Source organism: Camelus dromedarius, chromosome 21, assembly GCF_036321535.1.
Source record: "Camelus dromedarius isolate mCamDro1 chromosome 21, mCamDro1.pat, whole genome shotgun sequence".
Lineage (NCBI taxonomy): Eukaryota > Metazoa > Chordata > Mammalia > Artiodactyla > Camelidae > Camelus > Camelus dromedarius.
This window is the reverse complement of record NC_087456.1, coordinates 5968926-5994829: the sequence shown is the minus strand read 5'-3', so window position 1 is coordinate 5994829 and position 25904 is coordinate 5968926. Positions and strand designations below refer to the sequence as shown.

The 25904-nt window shown below is 55.0% G+C and overlaps 1 protein-coding gene across 25 annotated transcripts in view; it reads left to right on the top strand.

The window, feature by feature from the left end:
- The window catches only part of PLEKHA6 (pleckstrin homology domain containing A6), a 136751-nt gene extending 117049 nt beyond the window's left edge, over window positions 1-19702 (top strand). For 16 of the 25 annotated variants that reach the window (XM_031438778.2, XM_064477077.1, XM_064477078.1 and 13 more), the window contains 16 exons: window positions 1318-1398; window positions 2272-2340; window positions 3612-3692; window positions 3981-4130; window positions 4877-4972; window positions 6534-6645; window positions 7265-7404; window positions 8320-8469; window positions 9715-9844; window positions 10056-10162; window positions 10866-11042; window positions 12061-12228; window positions 12307-12440; window positions 12942-13087; window positions 17358-17481; window positions 18174-19702. In XM_031438778.2, the coding sequence (XP_031294638.1) occupies window positions 1318-1398; window positions 2272-2340; window positions 3612-3692; window positions 3981-4130; window positions 4877-4972; window positions 6534-6645; window positions 7265-7404; window positions 8320-8469; window positions 9715-9844; window positions 10056-10162; window positions 10866-11042; window positions 12061-12228; window positions 12307-12440; window positions 12942-13087; window positions 17358-17473 (1857 nt within the window). In that variant the 3' untranslated portion in view covers window positions 17474-17481; window positions 18174-19702. The remainder of the gene's footprint in view (window positions 1-1317; window positions 1399-2271; window positions 2341-3611; window positions 3693-3980; window positions 4131-4876; window positions 4973-6533; window positions 6646-7264; window positions 7405-8319; window positions 8470-9714; window positions 9845-10055; window positions 10163-10865; window positions 11043-12060; window positions 12229-12306; window positions 12441-12941; window positions 13088-17357; window positions 17482-18173) is intronic. The other 9 variants (XM_064477081.1, XM_064477082.1, XM_064477084.1 and 6 more) reach the window with 6 other exon arrangements.
- The last annotated feature ends 6202 nt before the right edge of the window (window positions 19703-25904 follow it).

The window sequence follows — 25904 nt, the reverse complement described above, 5'->3', positions numbered from 1 at the left end:
ACTTTTAGCCATTTTTACGAAGACTCAACCTCGTAGTATTGTTGCTCTTTTGAAAGCCTTTTAAATCACACTTTACATCTTGGAAAAACACTTCCAACTGGGCTAAAGAAGTAGAAAAAGCAGATCCGAGGAAAACATTTTAATATGCTGTAGCCCTGTGAATGGGGGTGGGTGGTGACCGCCCGACCCTGTCCACGGCACACAGAGGCCAGGCTGCCTGGGAGCTGCCGACCAAACGGGGTAAGAGGAAAATGTATGTGGGTCCAAGAAAGACTGGGAAGACAAGGGCAGAAAACATGGAGACCACTGAACTGTGACCCCAGAAGATCTGCCCTAAGGTGGCCCCCTCCCTTCCCCTTACTCACTTCCCCTCCCCAAGAAGCTTCTCCTGCACGGCTCCCTTCTGTCTTCTGCTGCCTTCTCCTGGAGATCAACTGAGTTAAAGGGACATAGCCAAGGACACTCCGTACTACATTTATGTCTGAGGCTGTCTCACTGGAACCCGGGGAGGGGGGGGAACGATGGCATTTCTGGTTGGCTGGGTTGGGTCGTCCTCCCTCCCTCCCCCTCCCCCTCCCTCCCTCTTCCTTCTCACTCTTTTTTCATTTGGCAAATAGTGTTTCCCCCTCCATGTTCCTAATGATCCTTGAAGCACAAAGATAACCGGTTGGGAGAGCAGTGTCCCAGTATCTGGTGTCCCTTTAACACGGCTTGCTTGTTTTGGCTTCCTTATTTGCTACCCAGCGCCATCCAAGATCAGCCTGGATGCTACCAGCCCAGCTCTGGAAACCGTGTTTAGCGATCCTTTCTACTCTAGAGCAGAGGAGGGGCAGGGGGCAGGGACAGAGACCTGCCACCACCCATTGTGAAAGCCCGTCCAAAGCGCAGGCCCCAGGTTTCCTTTTTAAGCCGTTTCATTTAGTTCAGATTTGGGGCAATCAGCCTTTTCAACTGCCTTGTGTGGTCTTTGACCAAATCAGTGTGAGAAATTAGAGCTGGGCCAAGGGGCTGAGGCCCACCACGCTCAGGCACCCTGGGGAAGTGTCACTGAGCCGGGGGCCTCTTCGGAGCAGAGAGCCAGAACACAGTAACCTTGCAGCTCCCTTCTGTGGCCTTTCCTCAAGGGCAGCTTCCGAGATGGAGTTCACACGCGGTGAGTGGCGGGCGGGGCCAGGCAGAGGGTGCTGGAGGCCTCAGCAGGAGCGGCCCTTTCCTGTCTCCTGGAAAGCAGAGCAGAGGCGCGCGTGGGGGAGCCGGCTCTCTGTGGGGCTGAGTTTGAGGCTGAGTTTGAGTCGTCCGTTCCTTCCTCTGCCGCAGATGAGTGAGAGTGAGACTCTCATCAGTATGGTGAACCACATGGTGGAAAACTCCTCCCCCAGGGCCCAGCTCTTCATGCAAGTAAGACCTCCGCCGGCAGCGCGGTCCCGTCCACACCATTTCAGCTGCTCCTGCATGGTCGGGTCATCCCTCGGGGACGGGGCTTGCTCCGCCCGCCTGCTCACCCGCCAGGCCTCATCTCCCAGCCTCAGCCTGGTCGCCCTCCTTTAATTCCACTGTGTCTCCTCCATTCTTCACGTTCATGAGTGAACCCAAGGCCCATTTCCCAAACCATCCAAACAGCCAGCACTGACATCTCATGCCGCGCCGGGGACTGCCAGTCTGCTTTAATGTCCAGGACTCCTGTCTCGTGTTTGGTTCAGGGCATGAGGGGTGTGTGTGGAACCATCCTGTGGCAAGGGTGTGTAGAACGTGCTGTGGTTGCTGCATGTGTCACCAAGGGCAGGCCGCCTTGGCTGGACCGAGAGGCCCTCCTGGTTTAGGCACCAGCCCTGTGACTGGCGCTCGGTGCACCAGGGCAGTTCTCAAACGCTTCCAATGCACGTTGCGTCTTCCCAGGTCCTCCCCTCAGGAACGCAGGGACTTAACTGGTGTTCTCACGCTTGTTACCAGTAAGCCATCTGGGAGCCACAGCCCGGGCGTCCCTCCCGGCAGGAGACCCTAGGGCTCAGTCGGGAGAAGATACAAAACACGATTTACACGGCGTCTCTACCGTCAGAATCAGCCCAGGACGGTTGGGATGGAGCTTAGGCTCGGTGGTCCCACTTTCCAGCCAGGGGACAGAGAACTAGCTCAGCTCAGGTCCCCGAACATACGCTGCCTGAAGGGATGAACGGTGGTCTGCGGCAGGAGTGGAGCCAGGGTGGTGAACTCTCCCTCACCACACGCCCCTGTCCGTCCCCGGCTGCAGTAACCCGCCTCCTGTTCCTGCAGGTCCCTCCGTACCCAGAAGTGTTCCGGGACAGCCTCCACACCTACAAGTTAAACGAGCAAGACACAGATGTAAGAGCAGCTCTCCTGCTCCCCCTCTGCCCACTCCAGCCCCTCCCGCTGCCGCCGCCTCCTCACGCTCTGCTGGGGGAGCCTTTCCTCTGTCCATCTCTCTTCCTCCTGTGGCCCTTCGTACATTTGATTCATGTCCTCTCTCGCCGCAAAGACAACATTCTGCGTGTCCCTCCTCATGCCCCTCTTCTCCTCACCACTCACCCCTGCCTCCCACGATGGCCGTGTGTGTCTCCACTGACCTCGAGGCCCTCTTACCCACAGCCCTGGTGTCTGCTGGTAACCGGAATGCAAAGCTTTGTCAGGAGGTAGAGCAGTCTGCTCGGTGCCCAGCCTGGTGTGGTCTCTGGGGCCCTGGAAAGCAGAGTAGGGCCCTGCCCGGCCCTCAGGGAGTTGCTGGGTAGCCGGAGAGGCCGGCAGCATCAGGTGGTTCGTATGCTGAGCAAACAGCAATAGGGTCTGCAGGAGTGCAGGGCAGTGCGACCTGTGGGCTGGTGGGCCAGGACAAAGCAGGTGGTATGTGAGCTGGGCCTTGAAGTAAAAGCTCCAGAGGACAAGACTTGGCTCAATAGAAAGGAGCTAAGTGGGTATTTGAGGAGTGGCCTGAATAAAGATGTGGACTCAGGAAAGCACAGGTCTTCCCAGAAGAGAAGTTTGGCCTAACCTGCCTCTTCCCACTGGCCTGGCCTGGGTAGCAGATCTGTCCAACAGGCATGGGGGAGGCTCCATCCAGGCAAGATCCACACCTCAGAGGGACCCCAGCATCAGCCATCCTGAGACTCTGGAGGTGGGAGGGGAGCACAGGGGCCTGTGGGACTGGGGGGCCAGTTTACATCATTCACTAGGTTTTCTAAGACTGTTGTTCAGAAACCCAGCCTACCTCTCCCATCCACACCCACCTAGAGGCCTAGGAAGCAAGGCCATGTTGTCTTCTCAGCCCCTTGTGAGCTGGAACTTCTGGAGGATGGGAGTGTAGGATCTTAATACCTGGCTCTTAGGCCTCTCCTCTCTCAAGCTGACTCACTTCCTCAGAGCATAAGCATGTCTTCTCTCCCAGTGGGTCTTTGGGGAGTCTCTCAAGGTGAAGACCATCTTCCTGTTTCCAGGAGCCTCCAAGGTCAAGGTGGAGGCCCGGGGTTCCTCACTCGGCACGGGTGAGGAGGTGGTATCCAGAGGCACGGCCCTGCCGACCCAGTTCCCGGGTCCCCATCAAACCATGTCCTTCACCCCTTCTCTCTCCCTCCCTTCCCCCCACCCCCTTGGGACCCCAGAAGCTGCTGGGCAAGTTGTGTGAGCAGAACAAGGTGGTGAGGGAGCAGGACCGGCTGGTGCAGCAGCTCCGAGCTGAGAAGGTGAGATCTGTGAGGTGGCCGTGAATGGGGGCACGTAAGGGGACTGGCCCGGAGAACGTGCGGGTTGCTGTCTCCATCCTGACTAAGCTGACGAAGCTTTGTCCTTTCTTAAGCTTCTGTCCTGCCCTTAGTTGGAAGTGCTGAAGGTCCTCTGGGGACCTGAGCTAGTGTGAGGACCACCTCCACTAAGCTGCCTGGCGGAACCCCTAAGGCTCAGGCCTCAGGTGCTCCAAGTCCCCGAGAGGAGATATCAGGGCTGCTCACAGCCATCTCCCTGCTGTTCTTCAGGAGAGCCTGGAAAGTGCCTTGATGGGGACCCACCAGGAGCTGGAGATGTTTGGAAGCCAGCCCGCCTACCCGGAGAAGCTGCTGCACAAGAAGGAGTCTCTGCAGAACCAGCTGATCAACATCCGGGTGGAGCTGTCGCAGGCCACTACGGTACCGGGGCCGGCTCTGTGCCCCCAGCCCCGGTCGGCGTCGGCGGGCAGCCACCCCTCCCAGGCTGTGCTCTCCTAACCCCGATTCTCCTCGGAGGGCACGGGCAGGGTGCCTCTCTGGGAGCGGTGTGACACTTAACGCTGCCTTGCAAAGGGGCAGCAAACACGCTGGCCTACTTGTCCCTGGGAGACTAGCTCGTTTCCCAAAAGCCGTCCCTGCAGCGGGACTCGTTCAGCACAGTGCAAAGTTGAGGGGCACCTACTTCCTTGGCTGCTCTGACAGCTCTGCTGCCCACCTCCTCTTCTCTCCTGGGGAACCAGGGCACCGGCAACATGCTGCCCGGTTACCTCCCAGCGCGCGCAGGGCAGAGCCCCCAGCACAGACTACCTGGGGAATAGCTCTGGGGGCAGCAGCAAAGGCCGCAGGAAAACGTGGCGCAGAGAGGAGGAAGGTCTCTAACCTCCCAAGAGCAGCCACATCTGGCTCTTTCCTGCCTGCAGCATGGAGAGTCTTCTGTTTCCTCTCTTTAGCGTGCAGGGGGATGGGCTGTTGTGTCTCCTAGAAGGCCAGTGTTTTGCTGTCATCAGACTGTCTCCGCCCCGTGCCCTCTCCCGTACCTCTGTGTCCTCCTCCCCAGACCGGCCAGACCCCAGGTACCCGGGCCCCAGGCCCCGAGGCAGGACGAGGAGCTGGTTTGGCACTTGCAGCTTCTCAGTGAGCATCCCCCACACCCCCACACCCCGCAGGCCCTGGCGAACAGCACCGTGGAATACGAGGGCCTGGAGTCGGAGGTCTCCGCCCTGCATGACGAGCTCTGGGAGCAGCTCAGCTTGGACCTCCAGGTGAAGAGGGCCCCCAGGCAGGGGGGCTGCTGGGGGCCGCGGGCCCTCCTTTGTCCTTTTGGCCCAAAGGGACCAAAGGGGCTTGCTTTCTTGCTTTAGAGCTTTCAGAGACTTGAGACAAGGAGTTGGTCCCAAGACAAAAGACAAGGCTAGGGCCTCTTAAAATAGACTCTTTGAGTTCCAGGGTGAAGATAGTGTGGGATTCCCCTTTGGTTCCGTCAGATCACGGGGGAAGAGGGAAAGTCATGGCATGGGAGACTAGAAGTAAGGTGCTTTATGACTGAAAGGATTTAACAGCGGGATGGGCTGCTGTGCCTCCTAGGAGGCCTGTGCTGTCATCAGAGTGTTTCCGCCCCGTGCCCTCCTCTCCCTTCCCTCTGTGTCCTCCTCCCCAGACCTGCCAGACCCCAGGTAGAAATATAAATACAAATCTCCCTGGTGACATCAGAAGAGATCACAGTGTGGGGACGATCCACTGGGGGGGTTTTAGATGGGACAGAGGCCCTCCTTTCGGAGGTGGGTCAGAAACACTCTGCTTGGAGACAGGAAGATGGACATTCTGGGGGCATTCTTCATCTTTTCCTCCCTCTGTCTTCTCTCCCTGGGTTCTGCCCTTTCTCCAGCTCCCTTGGCAAGCTCTGTCTCTCTGATGCAGTTAACACCCTGGTTTCCCCCATTTTCTTCCTGTTTCCGTCCTGGTAACAAAACCCACCACCAACCTGGAATCTGGTTAGGTGGGTGGGGAGAAGGGCCTCTGATCCAGGGGCCCCAAATGCCACCTACGTTCATGGGCAAGCCTCACTGTCAACATGCACATTTTAGGAGGCAGGATAGTGTTGTGGTGAAGAGCACCAGCTCTTGAGCCAAACAGACCCCGAATCAGATGGTGGTCGCACTGCTTACTAACAGACAGCCCAGGGTGTGAGCCTCTGCACCTCTGAAGGGGGGCCAGCCGCTGCCCTTGCCTCGGAGACGTGTGCAGTGTGGCAGCCGCAGTGAGCTCGTGTCTGCAGGGCACTCAGCACAGGTGTGCGGTGGGGAGATGCTACATAAAACGTAGCTGTAATTTTTCAAAGAGTGGATACTGTAACTGAATAGAATTCATGTGCTTAGGTTGAGTGTAGGTATTACAAAAGGGCTATTTGGATGGAAAAAAAAGACAATAACTAGAAGCTCTCGCCCCTGGAAAATAGGTCACCATCAAGTGTCAACCCAGAGGGGCACTCGCTCCAAGACCACCCTGAGCCCCCCTTGAGGGGTGGGGCACGGAATCAGAGGGGCAGGTCCTCACGCTCTTGATTCTGAAACCGCATGTTTACCCAGACGGGCTTTTTACTGTGATGACAAAGCCCTGTTCTCGGGCAATTCCAGAGCTCTGCTTCGTAGACGCTGAAGAGGCAGAGGCTGCCCCCGAGAAAGATAAATGTGTTGGAGGAACCAGTGGGGCAGGGTGTGTGTGCGTGCGCAGGCTCCTACCTACCGCTGGTCCAAACAGATGGGGGAGAAGGCTGGGGCGCTCCTTAGCAGTCACTTCCTTTGACCTGCTCTGTGGCTGTTTCAGAATGAGGTGCTCAGCCGCCAAATCCAGAAGGAGATCTGGAGGATCCAGGATGTGATGGAGGGGCTGAGGAAGAACAACCCCTCCCGGGGCACAGACACGGCCAAGCACAGAGGTGAGTGCTCCCTCCACCAGCCTCCTGGGCTTCTCTCCTCACCAGAAAAACTCCAGGCATCTCCGGCCTTCATCCCACACCTGCCAACTCACACCTCTCCCTCCAGGCCCTCGCACTGTACTCAGAGCCAGTCGGGGCCTTCTCGGGGCTCCAGAATTCTCCCCAGGGCCCTGGGATGGTAGGCAGGTAGGGCTCCCTGGTCTACAACCCCCCCGCCCCGTCCCAGAATATACCGATCAGAGATGCTGTCATCCTGGGTCTAGACTCCTTCCCAGAACAGGTCAAAGAGCATCTGCAGCTCGCCAGGCCCTGAGCCCAGGGGCCCATTGGTGATGTGAGACCACTACCTGAGTATCTTCCTTCAGCCCTGGGACCCTGGGCTGGCTTTCGGTGACACCTGGAGGCAGTAGGGTCATTTACATCTGTCATCTTCCCCTGCCCAGCTCACCTCTCAACAGCCAGCCTGCCACCCAGCCCCTGTCTTAAGTTCCTTCAGCAGACCCAGGTGGCCCTGAGACACGAAGTCCTCCCCAGCCTCCCCCACCTGCAGAGCCCAGCCACACTCCAGGCCACACCACTTCCCTTTGCCTCACCTGTCTCCTCTTCTGCTTCCCCCAAGGAGGACTTGGCCCCTCAGCCACCTACAGCTCCAACAGCCCCGCCAGCCCTCTCAGCTCTGCCAGCCTCACCAGCCCCTTGAGCCCCTTTTCGCTGGTGTCTGGCTCTCAGGGGTCCCCCACCAAGCCTGGATCCAGTGAGGTAAGCGGAGATGATGGAGTAGAAGGTAGGTGGGGGAGGGAGGACCAGGTCCTCATTTGCCTGAAACTACGCAAATTCTGTGCCCATCTCTTCCCCGGAGGCCTCCAGTCCTAGGGCTTTGTCTCCCAGCCTAAGGTGGCCATTCTCACTCCCAGTCTGGTGGCCTTCCCTCCAGCTTTCTCCTTTACCTGCTCTCGTCTCCAGCCGTCATCTTTGGTTGCCTTTCAGGGAAATCTCCTGGGTACCAGGCTGGTTAGCAAAGAGACCAAACACTTAACAGGAATTTAAGCCTAGATTTGTTCGGAGTGGGGGGAAGGTCGCGGGTCAGTGTGGGGAGCATTTTCCTAGTCAGTCAGCAAGTGTTTTCCAAGGCTATACTCTGGGCAAGGCATGGTGTAAGGCCCTCTTAGAAAGATGCCCGAGGGCCTTGACCCCACCCAGCGGCCAATGGGGACCAAGACCGATTCACAGTGAATAGCCCTCCTCTGGAACATGGTGGCCTAATTTCTCAATATTGAGCCATGTGGTTCAGATTGTAAATGCTCTGATGTTCCTTAAGCATTGGGACGGGTGGAGGAACCAGGGAAAGGGCATTACAGGCAGGAGAAATGGCAGAGCGAAGGTGCGGGGCTGGGATGTGCCCACTGGTCACAGGGAGGCGATGAGGAGAGAGCTCTGGAGAAAAACTGGGGACCGGTGCACAGGTGGGGGCTCAGCAGGGGAGGGCCTTGGAGGCCAGGCAGGGTTGGCTCTGGAGCTGGTGCTCCATCCAGGCCCAGGGGTGGGGGTCCGGTGGTGTGGGGGCCACCCCTGTCTCCAGCCACGTCGTCGTCTGCCTCCTGCTAATGCTCTTTTCTTCTGCTCTCACAGCGGCTGCTCTTGCTCTCCTAACGCTCTGGCTTCTCTCTGCCTCAGGAGCCCGGCCCACCGCGGCCTCCCCTCCCCAAAGCCTACGTCCCCTTGGAGTCTCCTCCCACCGTGCCTCCACTCCCTAGCGAGAGCCGCCTCTGGCCATACCCCACCTCCCCTTCCTGGCACCGCGGTGGCGAGACAGCCAGGGGTCAGGTACCCAGCACCCTTGGGTCCTGGAGGGCAGGGACGGAGGGAACAGGGCCAGGCAGGGGACCGAATCACTGTCCCCATTCCACTGTCCCCACAGCTTCTACTGGCCCTCTGTCCAGTTGGACTCTGGGATGAGGAAAGGGATGATTAAGACCCTCATACTGTCCCCTTTTCCCCCTTTTTGGCTTCCTGTGGACAGTGGCCACGTGGCAGCCCACGGCTGTGGGTGGTGGGTTGCGCCCCACCCCCTACCTGATGATGGAAAATCCAGTGACCACTCCCCCAAGCCCCTCCCGTGACATCCAGTCCCTTCCTGCTCTTGTCCACCTCAGACCCCAGACCTCCTGCTCTCTCTCTCCCCTTGTCTATGTCTCTGCCTTGTCTACATCCTCTGAGTGTAAGGATAGAGACCCTTTGCTCCCCACTTCTGTCTCCTTCTCTCACCTGGATCCCTGGGTAAGATCCAGGAGAAATGCGCAGTTAGGCTTGGAAGAGGTTGCATGGTGAGTAGAAAGAGGGCTAAAATTGGAAAACCCGTACTGTCATCCAAGCTCAGCCACTGGTAACATGCACAACCCTTGAGGGCCTGCCCATTGAGGTGGGCAGAGCAGGCAGGTACCGTCACCTCAGTTGTACAGACAGAGAAAGGTGGTAGGACTTACCGATGATCTGTAGTTGGGCTGGAGCTGAAGATTCTGACCTCTGGCCTTGTCTTCTCTCTGTGTTCCCCTCACTGAGACTCAGATTCTTCAGCTGCAGGAGAGGATGGTTCAGATGATGTCTGAGGTCCCTTTCTGGTCACATGATCCTGTGAACCTACAACCTAAATGCCCCTTTCCTTCCCCCAAAGCTCATCTGGTTCCTTTGCTCCAGTCTTAAGTGAGGTCCCAACAGAATTTTCAGAGATCCTTGTAGCCCCCTCCTCTGGCCATTCCTCCTCTGGCTCACAATCTGTGCTTCTGGTGTTTGCCAGGAGGGCTGGTCAAGCTGAGGGATGTCTCCAATGGGCCTCAGCTGAGGGGCTCCCTGGGGCCCCCAAGTCCTCATTCCTCCAGATGGCCCCACTTCCACCAGTCTTCAGGTGGCATGGCGGGAGGCTCCAGTGCCCACTCCCCAACTGGCATGCAGTTTCCCCGCCCCGTGTTTTTATAAGGGTTTGCTCTCCAGCCACTGCAAAAGAAACACCACGGGGGCCAAATTCTCAGTGGTCGTGCTAGCGTCACTCATCCTCTCATTCTTTCTTCCCAGCCCAAGGCAAGCTATGAGCCAAGCAAGAAAGACCCCCACCAGACATCACCCCTGGACACCACTAAAGACATCAGCCTTGTGCCCACCAGGCAAGAGGTGGAGGCAGAGAAGCAGGCAGCTCTCAACAAAGGTACCTCCCATCCCGTCCTCCCCTAGACATGAGGCTAAGGCTCAGAGAGGAGCCCAGAGAGGTGCTCATTCACGTCCGAAGAGGGGCTTCCCCACCTGAGGTCTTCCACCTCCACGCTGGGTGGGACTGAGCCTCTCCGAGAAGCAGGCGCCCCCGTGTCCCTGACTTCCTGCTCTTTGTGAGGCCCGCTGGCTACTGTGTCTCCCTGCAGTTGGCATTGTGCCCCCCCGGACAAAGTCACCCTCGGATGAAGAGGTGACCCCGTCAAGGGTGGTGAGGAGGACCACCAACATGCTCACCAATGGACTCTCCTCCCGGGTGAGTGCAGCCCGCGGGCCCGAGAGCCCCAGCTGGGCTGGGAGCCCGGGGGCCTCTGTGTGTCCACCCATCTGTCACTGTTCAAGAATCCCAGGGCTGGTGGAGGCAGGTGGGACAAGTGAAGGAGTTCTCCTTCAAGGAGACATGTCCAGGGACAAGGAAGATACACATAATAAAGGTTCGAGAATATTTAACAAAATGATGATAATGTGCTGGTGATGAAATACAAACGCAAAAGTCAGTGGTCGGAGTCAAACGTGCTGACCCGAGGCACTGGGGTGGTTTCCTGGGGTTGCTAGGAAGTTAACGAAACATCGCAGACTTGGTGACTTAAAACAACAGAAGGTTATTGGCTCACCGGTGTGGAGGCCAAAGTCCAGATCCAGACATCACCTTCTACTCTTACGTGTCTTCTTTTTTTTCTGTTTCGTATAAGGACCCCCATCATTCACTTTAGGGCTCACCCTAATTCAGGATGATCTTATCTTGGGATCCTTAACTTAACTCCGTCTGCAAAGACCCTATTTCCAAAGGTCACATTCACAGGTACTGCGGTTAGGACTTGGGCGTACCTTTTGGGGTCCACTCTTCAGCCCATCACAGGCAGGCTTCCCAGAGAAGGGCAATGTTAAGGGATGAGGGCTGATGAAAAGCTGGGTGTGGGGGCTGAGGCACCCAGTAGAGCCCCGTTCTTCCGCTGCAGCAGGAGCGCCCCAAGAGTGCTGTGTTTCCTGGCGAGGGCAAGGTCAAGATGAGTGTGGAGGAGCAGATCGACCGCATGCGGAGGCACCAGAGCGGCTCCATGAAGGATAAACGGAGGAGCCTGCAGCTCCCAGCCAGCCCGGCCCCCGACCCCAGCACCCGGCCCGCCTACAAAGTGGTAACGTCCTCCCAGCCCCCACAGGCATGCCCGGCTTCTGCAGGCTCCCGGGGTGTGGCCAGCCTGGGAGGGGTGGTGGGGAGGGAAGAGGTCTTTGGGAGGGAGGGGCTGGGGAGGACCCAAGCTGGGAACCTGGGAGACCTGGGGGAGGCTTCTCCCCTCTGACGGGAAGAGACACCTGCAACAAGTGTTTCCTTTTTTGTGTTTCAAGAATAATAACTCGCTAAAAGGAATGCCTTGATTATTTTGGTTGAAATGAGTTATACAAAATTCAGTTAATAGAAGACAGTGCAAAGTCTACCACCAGAAGTAGCCTTCACTTGTACATGTTTCTAGAGCATTTTCTATGTGCCTAGCGCTGGGCTGGGTTACCGAAGGTGACCGTAATCTCACCATCGCGTGGCGCAGTACCATTCACAGTCCCTGTCACATTCTCCCGTTTGGTCTTTCAAGGACGCTGGGTTAGGAAGTATTCTCCCTATTTTAGAGATAGGGAAACAAAGTCATGAGAAATTAAGCGCATTCTGGGCCACAAAGCTATTGAATGCAGATACCCAAGGCATCTGCCTAGTTTTTCTTTCCACTAAATTTCAGCAATACAGAAAAGTTACAACCCGTAATTCCTGCCTTCAAGCAGGTTACGTTCTAGTTGGTGGACTGGAATTTCTATCATATGGAAAGATTAGACATCAGTGTAAGACATACTGGTTCAACTGCCCAAAATCTGTGGCACCGAGTGTGAACACGGGCACAGCAGGGAGGGGAGTGCCGAGTGGGAGAGTGAGGGGAGCTCACCCTCGGGCCCCGGTAGGTGAGCAGGCTTTGGACAAGCAGCGTGGAAGGAATAGGTCTGCGGCGGGGGCAGTGGGGACAGTGGGTGCTGTCCAGGTCAGGCGTGCTGGGCAGGGACATGGAGGACCCAGGTGTGGTAAGGGTTGCCTGGAGGCATGGGGAACAGTGGAGGTGCTGCTGGCAGTAGGACAAAGGCCCTGCGTGGTCATGACAGGCCCGCCCCCAGGTGCGCCGTCACCGCAGCATCCATGAGGTGGACATCTCCAACCTGGAGGCAGCTCTGCGGGCAGAGGAGCCTGGCGGGCAGGCCTACGAGACACCGCGGGAGGAAATTGCCCGGCTTCGCAAAATGGAGCTGGAGCCCCAGCACTATGATGTGGACATCAGTAAGGAGGTGAGTGGGGTCCAGGAGGGGCAGGGGGGGGAGAGACCCTGGGAGGGGATGCAGGCGGTGACCCTGGTCCCTCCGCAGCTCTCCACCCCCGACAAAGTCCTCATCCCTGAACGGTACATCGACCTGGAGCCTGACACTCCCCTGAGCCCAGAGGAGCTGAAGGAGAAGCAGAAGAAGGTGGAGAGGATCAAGACGCTCATTGCCAAGTCCAGGTAACATTCCTTGGTGAACCTCCACTTCCTCTGCCCACCTTGGCACCCAGTGCCGCTGAGTCCAGCACCCGGACCCGTGTGCTTGGGGGCCCTGAGCCTCCCCAGCAGAGAGCAACAGGAAACAGCGGCTCCAGGCAGCGGACTGGGCCCAGGCACACGGCAGGGCCAGGGACCCAGCCGTCGGTGCTAAAAAGACCTACTGGCTGGAGCACAGCTGTCACCAGCACACACCGACGGGCTGCTCTCTGGGGCCTTCTTTCCCCCTGCAAGGCTGCCCTAAATGTTCACTTGAACTTTCTAATTCATTTAAAAATGTTGCAGGTAGGGTCCCAACATGTGTTCTGCCAGGGTCCCACTCACCCCTGGGGACAGCCTTGCTGGGACCTGGAGTCTACACATTCACGGGGCCCTGGCCCCTCCGCCAACCTCAGTCTGCAGGCCCCCCGAGCGTGTCGGACCATCCTGTCGCCACTCCATGTCTGTGTGTCTGTGCCTCTTCAGTATGCAGAACGTGGTGCCCATCGGCGAGGGGGACCTTGTGGACGTGCCCCAGGACTCAGAGAGCCAGCTGCAGGAGCAGGAGAAGCGGATTGAAATCTCCTGTGCCCTGGCGACCGAGGCCTCCCGCCGGGGCCGCATGCTGTCTGGTGAGAGGGGCTGGGCCTCGCTCCGCCAGGGAGACCGGCTGGCCAGGTGTAGGGAGGAGGCCCAGCGTGGCAAGGGGGCCGGGACCAGAGAGGTGCAGGGCCAGAGAGATGTTCCTCCAGGGCAGGCTGAGCATTTACTGAGCACCAGGCACTGTGCGAGGCTCAGGGGGGTGCAAAGGGGCCAGAGTTGCTGGCACCCAGGAGCTCAGAGCCGTGATGACCCGTCTAACTGTTTTATGGAGGAGTGGCCAGAGGCCATGTGGGGAGCTCAGGGAGCCATCCTACCCGGGCAGGTCCAGGAGGGGCCCAGAGAAAAGGTGATAACCGAACTCGACTGGGAAAGACAGAAGTATTTGCCCGTGGGGGGTGAGGGCCAGCTATGCCAGGGTTTTCTTCCACTTCCCATTCTTGGGAATGCAAATAAGAGATACTAAAAAGGGAAAATGAAACAGGCAGCCAGTCACCACCTTGGCTACTGACCCACACCCACTTTTCTGCTAAGCAGGATGAGTATGAGGAACCGACTTCACACTGATACCAAGGCTAGTGGATCTGAGTAGACACTACGGGGCTGCAGTCAAGCGGATTAATTTACCACCCCCCCCCCAGCCTGAGGGGAAGCACCCCGGAGTAGAGGAGAATGTGTGACGGGGGAGAATGGAAGAGACTGAGTAAACGGGAGGGTCCAGGTGGAGGAAGGACAGCGATTAAGTCTGAAGCCTGGGAGACAGAACACTCCCTCCTCCTCAGCCTGGAAGGCGCTGAGGGTCGAGCGGGGCAGAGGTCGGTTGTGCTGGTCACGGTGATGGTAGCCTGGACCCAGATCAGGCAGCGAGCAGATTAGGGTGGTGGCTGGGCGCACGGTGCAGGGAATGGCGTTTCACGCTGGTGACTTGGGGTAGGGGGGGAGTTGTTGAATTCTGGCTCTCTGAGGTTCTATTCCCTCACCTGTCAAATTTGAATCAAAATATCTGTCTGGTGGTGCGAGCATCAGAAACAGCGCGTGCTAAGCACCTAGCACCGTACCGGGCGCCAGGAACTGCTCAGGAACTGCTAGTCCTGTAGAAGGAGTGGCAGTGATGCTGGTGCTGGTGGTAGAACTAGTTGAAACAGCAACAGCTGAAGGAGAAACAGGAACCTTTGGTGGATTTTCTAGCTATTTTAAATATGGATATTTCCAGAAACCAGAGGGTTTCAGGCTACAACAAAGGGGAGTTAAGTAAGCCTTAAGGAAGAAACTCGTAGCAGTTAAGGTGGCGTGGATGTTGGAATGGGTGGCCAGGGAAATCCCTTGGAGATGGATCAGAAACAGGCTGTCAGTTGAGCTGGAGTTGAGGGCACGAGAAGGGATGGGCTTCAGGGAGCCCCATCCTGCAGCCAAAAGGCAGCAGAACCAGTTTGGCTGCAAGGAGGCCTCTGTCAACCATCCTGTAGTTTGGCTGCAAAATGAACCGTCCAAAGATCAAATTCCACATGCCCTGGGCAAAAGGCAACTTCCTGTTTTAAGAGTTAGAGCTTACAGCACTGTTAGAACTCCCCTCTGCCCTTGCCCTAGCCCCTGGCTCTCTGCTGCAGCTCCCCCACCAAAGGTGCCGCGAAAACAAAACCCACCCCAGCTTATCAGAGTTCCCCGCCTCGATATACACGGGCTTACATTTCAGGGTCTGTGCGCTGAAAGCAAACGGTCACCTTGCTTTTGCCAAAACCCCAACTATTTAAAAAATGACTGTGGCAGGGCTAGACCTCGGACTTCGCCCACTGTCCTGACCGCCCCTGGCCTGTGGCCCAGATTCCCAGAGCCACAGCTCCGCCAGGCACAGCAAGCATTGTTCCCGGGCTCACGCAGGTGGGCCTGGGCCCTGTTTGTGTGCGCGCGTGTGCGGGTGCCGCGGGCACGGACACCCTGTGGTGCCCAGGTGTGGGGGTATGGCCCGGATGCTGCGGTCGGGGACAGGGTTGTATACCTGGTGTGTGTGGTATGTGGGAAAATGCGGCCGCTTTAAGTTTGTGTGGTGTGACGTCATGTGCAGTGATACTGGTTATAGGTACGCGCGCGTGTGTGTGTGTTCATGTGTGTGGTGTGTGAGTGGAGGGAATGTCTGAGTACAAATTTGGAAGCAAGTATGTATGAACATAAGCGTGTGCAAAATGTCTACGGGTGTTGTGTGGAGACCCATTCGTGAGTGCAGGTGGTGTCTAGGGAGCTGCTGGGGTGTAGATCTGTGTGTGTGTGGGTGGAGGCAGTGCTTACGAATGCACGGACTTACGTGTGATCGGGTTTCTTTGTAGTGTGGGGAATGATTTGACATATTTGTGTGTATGCTGTGTGCAATGTACGTATTGCACGTTTGTGAACATACACCCACGTGTGCAGGATGGGGAGAGCTCAGCCTCATGAGTGTGAGTGCGTGTGACCGACTACGTACGCATGCAGATGCGCTGATGCTTGTGAACACACAGCTGTAATGCCACACCTGTCCATACCTGTCTGCTGCACGTGTGAGTGCATATTTTGATGGATATGTTCCTCGTGTAGATTTAGTATTTTTCTACCTTCCTAAAGAGGCTGTATTTAGCATAATCTTTCTGGCTCTCGCTCACATAGTATCGTAATAAACTTCCTTATTTTGCTGACCTCTGTGGAAGGGACGCCCTCGGGGGCTGTAATCGGCACCTGGTCTGTTTGTGGCCCTTCTAAATGCTCTCAAACGTTTAAAATTATTGTGTCTACTCTTCACAAAAGATTTTCTCTCTTCAGTTGTGCCTCTTTCAAATGTCAGTGGGTCTCTCAATTCCTCTCTCTCTCTCCTCATTTTCCTGTTTCTCAGCTCTTCTGGGCTAGAAACCCGACAAGTTGGCACCTATTAGAATTGTGTATAAATAAGAGTAACTGGACTCCATGGAGCTCGTCTATGAATGAACTGGAAGAGTAATTGGAATTACTCATCTACGTTGTAACACCTACTTAGCTTCCTTGAGCTATTCCTTCCTTAGGTTTTGATTTGGGGGCTGTTTTAGAAGCTGAAATTGCCAGACAATTAACCATTGAATCTGTCAGACGGACAGGCACATGAATGTGTGTTCTGAAAGCATTTGTGGATGTGCTTGTATGGGTAGTGACAAATGCATTGAGTCGTGTGCCAGGGCACAGGTTCAGAAGTGTCCGTATGCACACGGATCCGAGTCGTGTGCAGTGTAAAGGTGCGGTGTTGCCAGGTCCCGCGCACAGACCATGGGTCTTGTCCTGTCGGGGAGAGCGCTGCGTGTCTTATGTACGTCTGCGGATGTGCTTAGACATGCAACAGGAGCTGCACCTGCCCTTTCTCTTGCGCAGAGGCCAGGGAAGGTGATGAGGATGAGGTCCGGGGTAAGGTGGGAAGCAAGGGACTGGGAAGGTCAATGCCAGGACCCCTGTCTTGGAGGAAACGCAGTGTGACGCTGGCTGAGGCCTGGTTCTGCTCTGAGCCCGCGTGAGGACGTTCTCTCTCAGCTGCACCACGGGCGCACGAGCGTCCGGAGAACTGTGCAGAGCTGCCCCTGGCGACACCCCTCTCCCTTTCATCGCCCTTCACTTTGCTGTTCTCAACATGGAATAATAATGATGATAGAGTAAAATCTCATTCATTCGAATGTCACCACCTTAAGGCTTATAACGATGTTTCGGGGCAGACTGAAGTTTGCCTTTCCTGGATTGATGAAAAGAGGTCTCAAGTGGCAGTGGGGAACTGTTTCTGAACCCTCCAGCCTAAGTTAACCGACTGGCTGCAAGCCTGTCAGAAGCCTCCTTTGCCATGGAATTGATCAACACGGAATTGATTCACTTGGAATGAGTCACTGAAGGGGGGGCCCAATGACTTGGATGTGTGTGATTTTACTGCACTATTCATCATTACCATTGGCAGTATCACTGTCTGTAGTGCCATCCCTCACCCTCTCCCACAGTAGTGGAGAGGGATGTGCCCCTCCCCGCCACACGGTTGGAAGGGGAGCCCTAGGCTCAGAGGGGCCCGGCCTCGCCCACAGTCACACTGGTTCTCAGCAGAGCCTGGATTCGGCCAGGTCTCCCCTGGGGCCCATGCTCTCCTCCATGGCGCCCCCGAAACCAGCTTCAGCTTGAGCAAGTTCCCAGGCTCAGCTCTCCTCTCTGCTTGCCTCCCGCCTGGCTCCCCGCGCACACGGAGGAGGGCCTCGCTTGCTCTGGGCGCCCAGCCTCCTCCCTCCTCCCGCCCCCACCGCCCCTATTCACTTCCCTGTTCATTTCTGTTTCCAGTGCAATGTGCCACCCCAAGCCCTCCCACCTCCCCTGCCTCCCCGGCTCCACCAGCCAACCCCCTATCGTCTGAATCCCCACGGGGCGCCGACAGCAGCCATGCCATGCGGGTCTGAGCTCTGACGTAAGCACTCTTCTACTGTACTTCATCCACCCCAGGGAACCCCAGGGAACGGGACCCCTTCCCTCACTCACCCCCGTCGAGCCGCGTGCACCCTCTCATTCTGTCCGGCATTGCTTCTCCCCCAGCGCCCCTTGCTGCTCTTCCCCTTCCATCCGTCTGCTTGAGCCCGCCAGCATCCCCATGCAGTGCTGGGCTAGAGCCCGCTGGCAGGGCCGCTTCTTGGATGCTGCAATGCCCGTGGGCTTTGCTTCTCCAGAAGCAGACAGGGAGCAGGGCTGAGGCCTCTCCTGCCTGCTGCCGGAGGGTCTCCCAACACCCCGCCCCTGCACCTCCTGTCGGCCAACAAGCCTTCTGTCTGTTGAGACGCACAGCAGTCCTGCCTCAGAAGCCCCCAGAAGCAGCTTCTCCCAGATCTGATTTCTCCCAGATCACGCCCAGCTTTTAGCATAAGTTAAAATAGCGTTGGACAGCTCTAGGCCGAGGCTGTGTCCCTTCACCCTTAGCAAGCAGCCTCTCGCCCTCAGGCAAGTGACCAAGAATTGACTCCTGTTTGTTTGCGCCCCTCTCTCAGGGTTGAGGGGGTGGGCGGTTTCCACAAGGTGTTGGCAGGACGAGGCTTCTCTCAGGGAGGATGGGCCGGAGCCTCTCCCCTACCCTGTGCAGCGCCTCTCACCAGTATCTTTCTTCTCCAGTGCAAGCCCTGGCTGAGGCCAACGCCATGAAGCTCCACAGAGCCACGTTCTGAAGCCCACCTCTGCCCACCTGAGGTCCTGGCTCCGCACCCTGGCCCCCCGGCCTCCCTGCCCCTGCGCTCCCATGGGAGTGCCGCAGGGAGCCAGGCTAGGAGCACGGGCACCTCAGTGCCCACACACCCACGGTGCCCGGCCCGAAGCCCTCGCTACTCAGACGGTGGTCCTCGGCCAGGGCGTGAGATGGCGGGGTGAGCAGCGCCATCCTGTCTGATGCCCACGGCACAGGGAGCCCAGGCCTGCCTCTGGCTGTGGTTGTGATGGCCCTGCTGGAACATTCCCTGATGGAGGAGACGCTCTGATGGGGAACGGACCCAGGGCTCTCTTAGGTTAGGACTCCTCCCGACGCTGAGGACAGCACCTGCCATCATCCCCGCCCCCGTCAACCCGCCCTGCTGCCCCAGCTGTCCCCAGGGTCTTGGCGCATCTCTGCTGACGGGTGCTCCTTTGGGGTCCAGTGGAGACTGACCACCTTGCCTGAGCCAAAGACAAGATGACGAGAGATGGGGAGAGGCTCCTGGGCTCCCAGAGGACAGTGCTGGCTGTGGAGAGAGAGCGGCAGGTCTGTGCAGTGTCTGAGGGCAGGTTGAGAAGAGGGAGCAGAGCGAGAGGGCGAGATCTCAGGAAAGTGGGAGGAAAGGGAGGCAGCAGGACGCATGCACGAGGAGGAGGAGGAGGAGGAGGAGGAGGAGGAGGATGGAGATGAGAAGGGGCATGGGACTGGTTTTCCCAGGATGGAGCCTTAGGCTGGTACCGAGTACAGTGCTAGGCTGTCAGCTCTGCTCCTCCCACCTCGTCCCCAGGATCAGCGGGGCTGCCAGCAGGAGGACCCCACAGTGCTACGGGGATGGAGGTGTGAGCTGAGGGGCTGGGGGCAGCAGCCTGGGAGATGGCTCTTTCTAGGTCTGGGCCTGATGCCAGCCTCCCCATCCCAGGGTCAGGAGCAGAGCGAAGGACCTGTCTTAAGGAGGATGTGGTCAGCCTTGGGGCCTTTCCTAACCATTTCTGTGACATTATCTTGTCTCCTTCCCCCTGGAATGTGCTGTGGGCCAGCTGGGAGTGGGTCCCGGGGAAAGGGAATGTGGCCAGTTTCTGGGGCCCTCCCCTGCATCCCAGGAATCCCAGATGAGGACAAACTGAGGCTGTAAGGCAGGTGTCCCTTCTAGCGTGGCACTCTCACAGCCCACCCCCACCAGAGGGCCAGTGGTGGAGAGACAGAAGCAAAGCCCATTCTTCTTGGCCCCGCCCACCTCGAGAGGAATGTAGCCAGAGAGGATGGATGAGAATGAAGCTGAACAGCCTCGGCCCCTAGACCTTCTCTTTGCCAGAGTTGCTGCCCAGGGACTTCAGCTCGACCTCCAGCGGCCCCAAGAACGACTACTTTATCTTCCACCAGTTCCCCTCCACTCCTCCATGACTGGGACAGTTACTGGTTCATATGCAAGTAAAGATGACACGTCATTCAACAAGTATTTATTGAGCACCTTTTATGTACCAGGCGCTGTTCTAGGTGCTGAGGATAGTCTCATGCTTCTGAGGGATTCCAGATGGAGGGGATTCCACTTACCTTCATTTCTGGCAGGTTTTTTGAACATGACCCTTGGCTGCATCTCCCATCTTTAGCACAGTTCAAGCCCCCCAAACTTGCCCTTTCTCCCCCACAGACCGGAAGGTGGGGTTGGCTCCCAGGTAACCCTCTCTCCCTTCTCCATCTCTCGCATCTTCTCCATCCATAAGAAACAGATGTTTTGGGGCTTCCCATGCCTTCCCCTTTTTGGTCTGTCTCTTTTTTTTTTTTTAAGTGATTATTTTTTGAAATACATGTGAAATACCAAGGATTAATGTCCACTCCTCTGCCACCTCTCTCTCACCTCTTATTTCATAAAGCTGGCTCTTTATGTTGCTTTACATGCCTTAATATATGTTTTGTGAAGATTATACATATTACAGATGTATATGTAATATATATATATATTTGTTTGGAGGTCGGATCCTTTCCCTGAACTCCTGCCCAGCCCCACCCCCTTTTCTCTCCTTTACTTACCACACCATTCCTCGCATATTGTGGCCATACCCCATGCCTTTTGATCCAAAGAAGGGGAGAGGAAAGACTTATTTTAAGACAGATCTATTTTACGCTTTTGTTATAAAAGCAAATCTATTTTCAGAACGTGCAATGTCTGAATGGTATTGGCAAATGATAGAAAGAGACTGGGGTGGCTGCCTGTAGGTCCAACCCTCCGCCCTTGCCTCCTGCCCAGCCGTTCCTTCCTCCCCTCCCCCAGTCTGCAAAGGGCTGGTCCCCAGAGCTCACCCGGAGAGTGGCTCACCAGGGCAGGACATTCTCTTGCAAGTCTTGGTCTAAGGATTTGATTACACTGTCAACTCTTGGTGACCCTCTAGGGTTATTGGATGTGAACCCTGTGGAAGAAAATGTTTACAGATGTGTGCACAAAAGTGCACCCTGGCAGGCACACAGCCCCCCAAGATGTGCTCCTGGACCCCCTCCTTCATCACTCTGCCTGAAGGGGCAGACAGTTAAATAGCAGCCTATGCCAGACAGCACTGAGAATGTCAGCCCATTATTTGATGGACCCAGGATACACTGCAATGGCCAAAGGAAATGGTTTGGGATCGCTGGTCTTCCGGTGCAGACTCATTCAAGTTCCTGGGACTCCGCACACTCCTTTACACTTGACCCCTCTCTGGTCTGGGTCACATCTATGGCATCTCTGTGACCCCTGTGACCTTTCTTCTGGGGGGCCATTGTTAACGGGATGATACCCCAGTCTGGCATCCAGACTGTGAGGTCAGCCCAGAGGGTCCCACGGACAAGGTGCATCTCAGCCTTGCCAAGGACTTCCCTGCTGCTGGGCCCCTGAACAAAGCCAGCTCAGCCTTCCAAACTGCGTGTCGACTGTCGAGGTGGGCAGGGGGCTCTTGCCTTGCAGGGATTTGGGCAGAATGCAAGTCTTTTGTCCGGATCTGGAATCAAGGGTTTTGGAATCTAGCACAGAGCTCCGGGGCAGCATTTGAAGCCTGGCTTCCCAGCTTTGACACCGGCACCCTATTCCCAGCCTAGACCATCTTGCTATGAATGAAGGGAGCCTAGATGGAGGCCCAGGGCTGAGTAACCCACCTGGGGATGGCCCTGATTATTAATCTAGGGCCTTCCCAATTAGCCCATTACCTCCCTGATCATTCATCTGTCATCAAACACGAATACTGTCACTTTAAAAGATTTTTCTGAGGTCGCAAGCTGTACACACGTGCTCTCCTGCCTTGGAGAGAGGCACGTTCTTGAAGCAGGGCTGACTATAGCAAGACAGAATGAATTCCTGTCCCCTTTACGCACCACCCAACCTGGCAGCTCTTAAAACTAAGGAAAATATGAAATATACATATATATACATGTATCTATTTATGCACATATGGGGCCAATTTGATTTGCTAGTATTAGACAATAAACCATCCAAGGAACTTTATGATCTCAGTGTCTTTATTTAGTATAAAAGTGACCTTAGAAGAAGAGTTAAGTTTAGATAAACAGAAGGCATCTCTGTCAGGGGACCAAACAGCGTAGCAGCCCCTTAGCATCCTTCTAGCCGACGAGCCCCACCCCCCCCGCAGGGAGGAGGCGACTGGACTGACAGGTGAGAGCTTGCTTCCCTCTCAGCAGCATTCTTTTTAGATACAGGCACTGAAGCACCCAGTGAGCTCTGCGTTCTTATCTTGCAAGTTTGTAAAAACCCAACACAGGAAATAAATGGTTTGTACAAGTGGTGTGTCTCCGGCACTCTGTGTCCGTGTCTGCCTGTGGCTGGCCTCAGGGTCCGTGGCAATGTATGGGCTTGGTGGAAAAGGGGAGGGGGGCGGTCTGGGGCCAGGCCTTCCCTGACTAAGAGCACTGGGTTCAAAGCATATGCACCGCTTGCTCCCTGCCTCGGGCTGCACATCGTGGCCTCCCTCCCCGGAAGGAACCCCAGGGTTCTCAGAATGACGGTTTGTTGCCAGCACCACACTCATCATTTTGGTCCAGGTGCCCCTAGATTAAAGCTTGTCCCAAGGTCCTGTACAGTGGAAGTATCAGATGCTTCAGGCCCTGGAATCTTCCACTGAATCATCTCTGAGACTGAGGGGAAGAGCATAGAAGAAGAAAATGAAGTCTCAGCCTTTCTTGTTGATACACACTGCCCTGTATTTCTGCTTTAGGGTTTAGGAAGGTGTATGACCCGGGCCGGGGTCGGGGCAGGGGCTGGATCAGGAAGGCCGCCAGAATTCTTTCCATCCAGCCTCAGTGCTCGTGGCTCGTTTCTCTTGGCAGGTACTCAGTGGTTATCCCTTACGGACACTCAGTGTGAAGGCCTTTACTGGAGCTGCTCAATTTGACATCTGTCTGTGAGGAGTCAGAGTCAGGAAGCTCATGAATTCTATGGGGCAGGGAGTAGGGAGAGGAAAGAGAGCCCAGGACAGCGGCAGGCTTCACTGGGCTTCTGCAGGATGTCTACGGAGAGACGGAGGCAATAAGGACTCAAGGAAGAGAAGAAAATTGAGAAAGGAGAGAGAAAGGCAAGTTCTTATAATTCCTGATTAGCCTCAGTCTGGTTCTAATGGCTGATTTTGAATGCTGGACACCTGTTCTCACCCCTAAAGGGCTAGCAGAGTGTATATTATTACACACACACACACACACACACACACACATACACACAACACATGTATATGTGTATAGCCAGAGGCTTGGAAAGGAGGTGCAATGTGAGGACACAGGGCACCGCTGGGTGTCGCTGTGCCCACGAACAAAGGCAGGCTGCTCTCCAAGGATGCTACTGCAGGTGCCCGCCTGCCCCGCCCTCGGGCCCAGATCAGCTCTTTGATCAAGCCCGGCTGGGCTTGCAGAAGTGGGCGGTAGTCAGGAACGGTAAGTGAAAAGCAAGCAGCAGAATGCCCTTTGAGGGGTCAGGCAGGCAGCCAGGCTTCAGACCCTGCTGCTGCCAGGAACCTGGGGCCACGCCGCCCCCTCTGCCCCAGGCCTCCAGTGTGGAACTGGCTCACCGTGTTGCTGAGGCTGATGGGAGAGAAGGCAGTGTGTTGGGCTCAACCCCCGGCCCCGCTCATCGCTAGCTGAGTGAAGATTTGGACAAGACACTAAAACTCTTGAGTCTCAGTTTCCTCATCTGCGAAATGGGGGTAATATCTACCGTCTTATGGAGCTCTAAAGAAAGTCAAGTGGAAAAATGGACGAGAAACACTTTGAAAACTCAAATTCACTTACAGATGTGAAGAGGTGGTGATGACACTGTGTAGGCCCCATGGCTGCCTTTAGGGGCGTGATAAGGGGAGAGGGAGACTGTTTGCCAAGGTCCCCCTTGCTGGCCCCACAGGCTTTACTGGAGGACATCCCCATGGCCCCTGCCATTCAGCCCTCTGAGGTGTCCTTCCCCCACCCGCGTCCATTCCTCCAGCCCAGGAGTAGCTGCACTGTCTCAGCACCCCCCGTGGTGGCCAGGACAGGCTTTCCAGGGTCTATGTCTTTCTCTCTGAGGGGGCCCCTCTCCAGGACAACGGGCTAGAGACAAGCCCCTCAGGGCCAAACTCTGGGACCCGGTGCTGTCACCTGAGAATCAGGCCAAGAGGGCCCAGTTTCAGGAGAGTTCAGTTCTGAGCTCACAGGTGGGCTCCGGGGCCGGGACCAGGAGCGGGGGATGGGGGAACAGGCATTCCCAGCAGCCATTGTATACACCCGTGGGCGCAGTCTAAAACCGCGATTAAGATGAGATCAGAAGCCTTTCATATAACAGCATTTAACAGTAGATTATGCCAGTAATATTAATAACTATTAATAGTATTAATAGTATAAATAGAAATTATCATAACTCCACTGGAATAGTGAAAACATTGGTTCACTAAGTATTTATTGTGCCAGGTACCTGGTTCTATGCATTTCACGTGTATTGACTCACTAATTCTCATTATATTTCTATATGAGAGGTACTATTATTATCCAAGAAATTGAGGCACAGAAAGGGTAAACAAAATATTTAAGGTCTCATGGAGCTAGGATAAAGTCCTGGGCACTCTGACTTCAGAGTCTGAGTTCTTAATCTACCGAAGGTTTCAATGGGGATGATACTGCCCCCTAAGGGTAAATTTGGAAAATTTCAAGGGAGCTTAAGTTGTCTCAATGCTAAGGGGGCAAAACTCTTATACTGGCATTTAGTGGCTGCAAGGCACAGGGCAGGTTTCCAAAATAAATCATTGTCCTTTGTTCTGCATGACTTTAAAATATACAACTGGACTAAACCGATTACCAGTATAAGTCATTCATACTGCAATTCATAATAGTCCTAGAAAATTTTTATAAGCGTCTTAATTTTTTAAAAATAGGTTTTATGAATAACAGCAAGTTAGGAGGTGGTTATTATGGAGAAAGCACTTAAATGGAATAAAGACAATGTCTCAAAATTGTGGAATAACCCACTCCATGCATTGTCTACACAATGTATTGCAACATTTCAACTACTGTGTATTTGGTCCCAGGGCAGCAGAGTCTGTCTTGCTGAATAAGCAAAAAGACCGACTGCAAAGAGTTGACAGAGGAGATCTGAGAGAGGCAGACATCATTAAAGCAAAGATATTTAAAATGCAAGGGATCTTCTTGGATCTCCTTAAGAAAATTCTTTCGAAATTCTTTCATATTATTTCCTCCTTTATGGTTTTTTTTTTTTTTTAAGTTTTTACAGCCCAAGGATGAACACCTGTGTTGTAATAATTATACATGGAAATGTTTGGGGGATTTGCCTGTTGTTTTTCTATTTTTCTCTGACAGTCCCCGGGCTCCACATTCAATTGCTCTAAACAGCTTTATATAACCACTTCTCTCTCCAGTCCAGCCTCCATTACCCTTTGCTTATTGGAAATGTATGATCTCCAAAGCCTTTTAAGATCCCACAGACTGAATTTTACCTCAACCCAGGATGGTGTTTCAAAACACAGATCTGTGTGTCTGTGATGAGTTACCACTACCCCGTTCTGTGCAGTGACACGGGGAGTTATTTCAGTAACACACAGAAAGCCCAGTGCGTTTGCATTCACATCGTGTTTCTTCCTTGTCTCCACCTTGCCATCGCTAACCAGCTTTGCTGTGTAGTCTGTACTTCAGTGGAGCTTATTTCCCTCTTTCTGTTTTTATAGGCAGGTACAGCTGGTCTGTTATGACTCACCTAACATTAGTTTTTATCCTAGTGTGAGGGAGCGCCCTACCGCTCTTTCATTTTCATGTATAGAGAGATGGGTTATTTGGATTTTGGGGATGTGTATGTGTGGGTGTGTATAATGGCCTAGTCATCTATTTATGTTAAATTCAAGCTTATTACAGGTAGATGCAAGAAATCTGCCTACTTTATTTATGTCTTCTGGTAAGTCTTGCCTGAACATTTGTATATTGAGAGACACTGTGTTTTATTATATTTTTTCTTCTTTATTATGATTAACTTTGAGGTTTTAAAAAATGATATATGTATATGAGTTGCACTGAAGGACAGAGGGGACATTACAAAGCAGGTGCTGGCTCTCATGGGGATGGGAATCACTGCTCTACAAGGAGAGAAAGGATGTTAGACACTGTCCAGCCCCTCTTTTTTCAGGCCCACAGAGGGAGGAAAGGATGCAGCC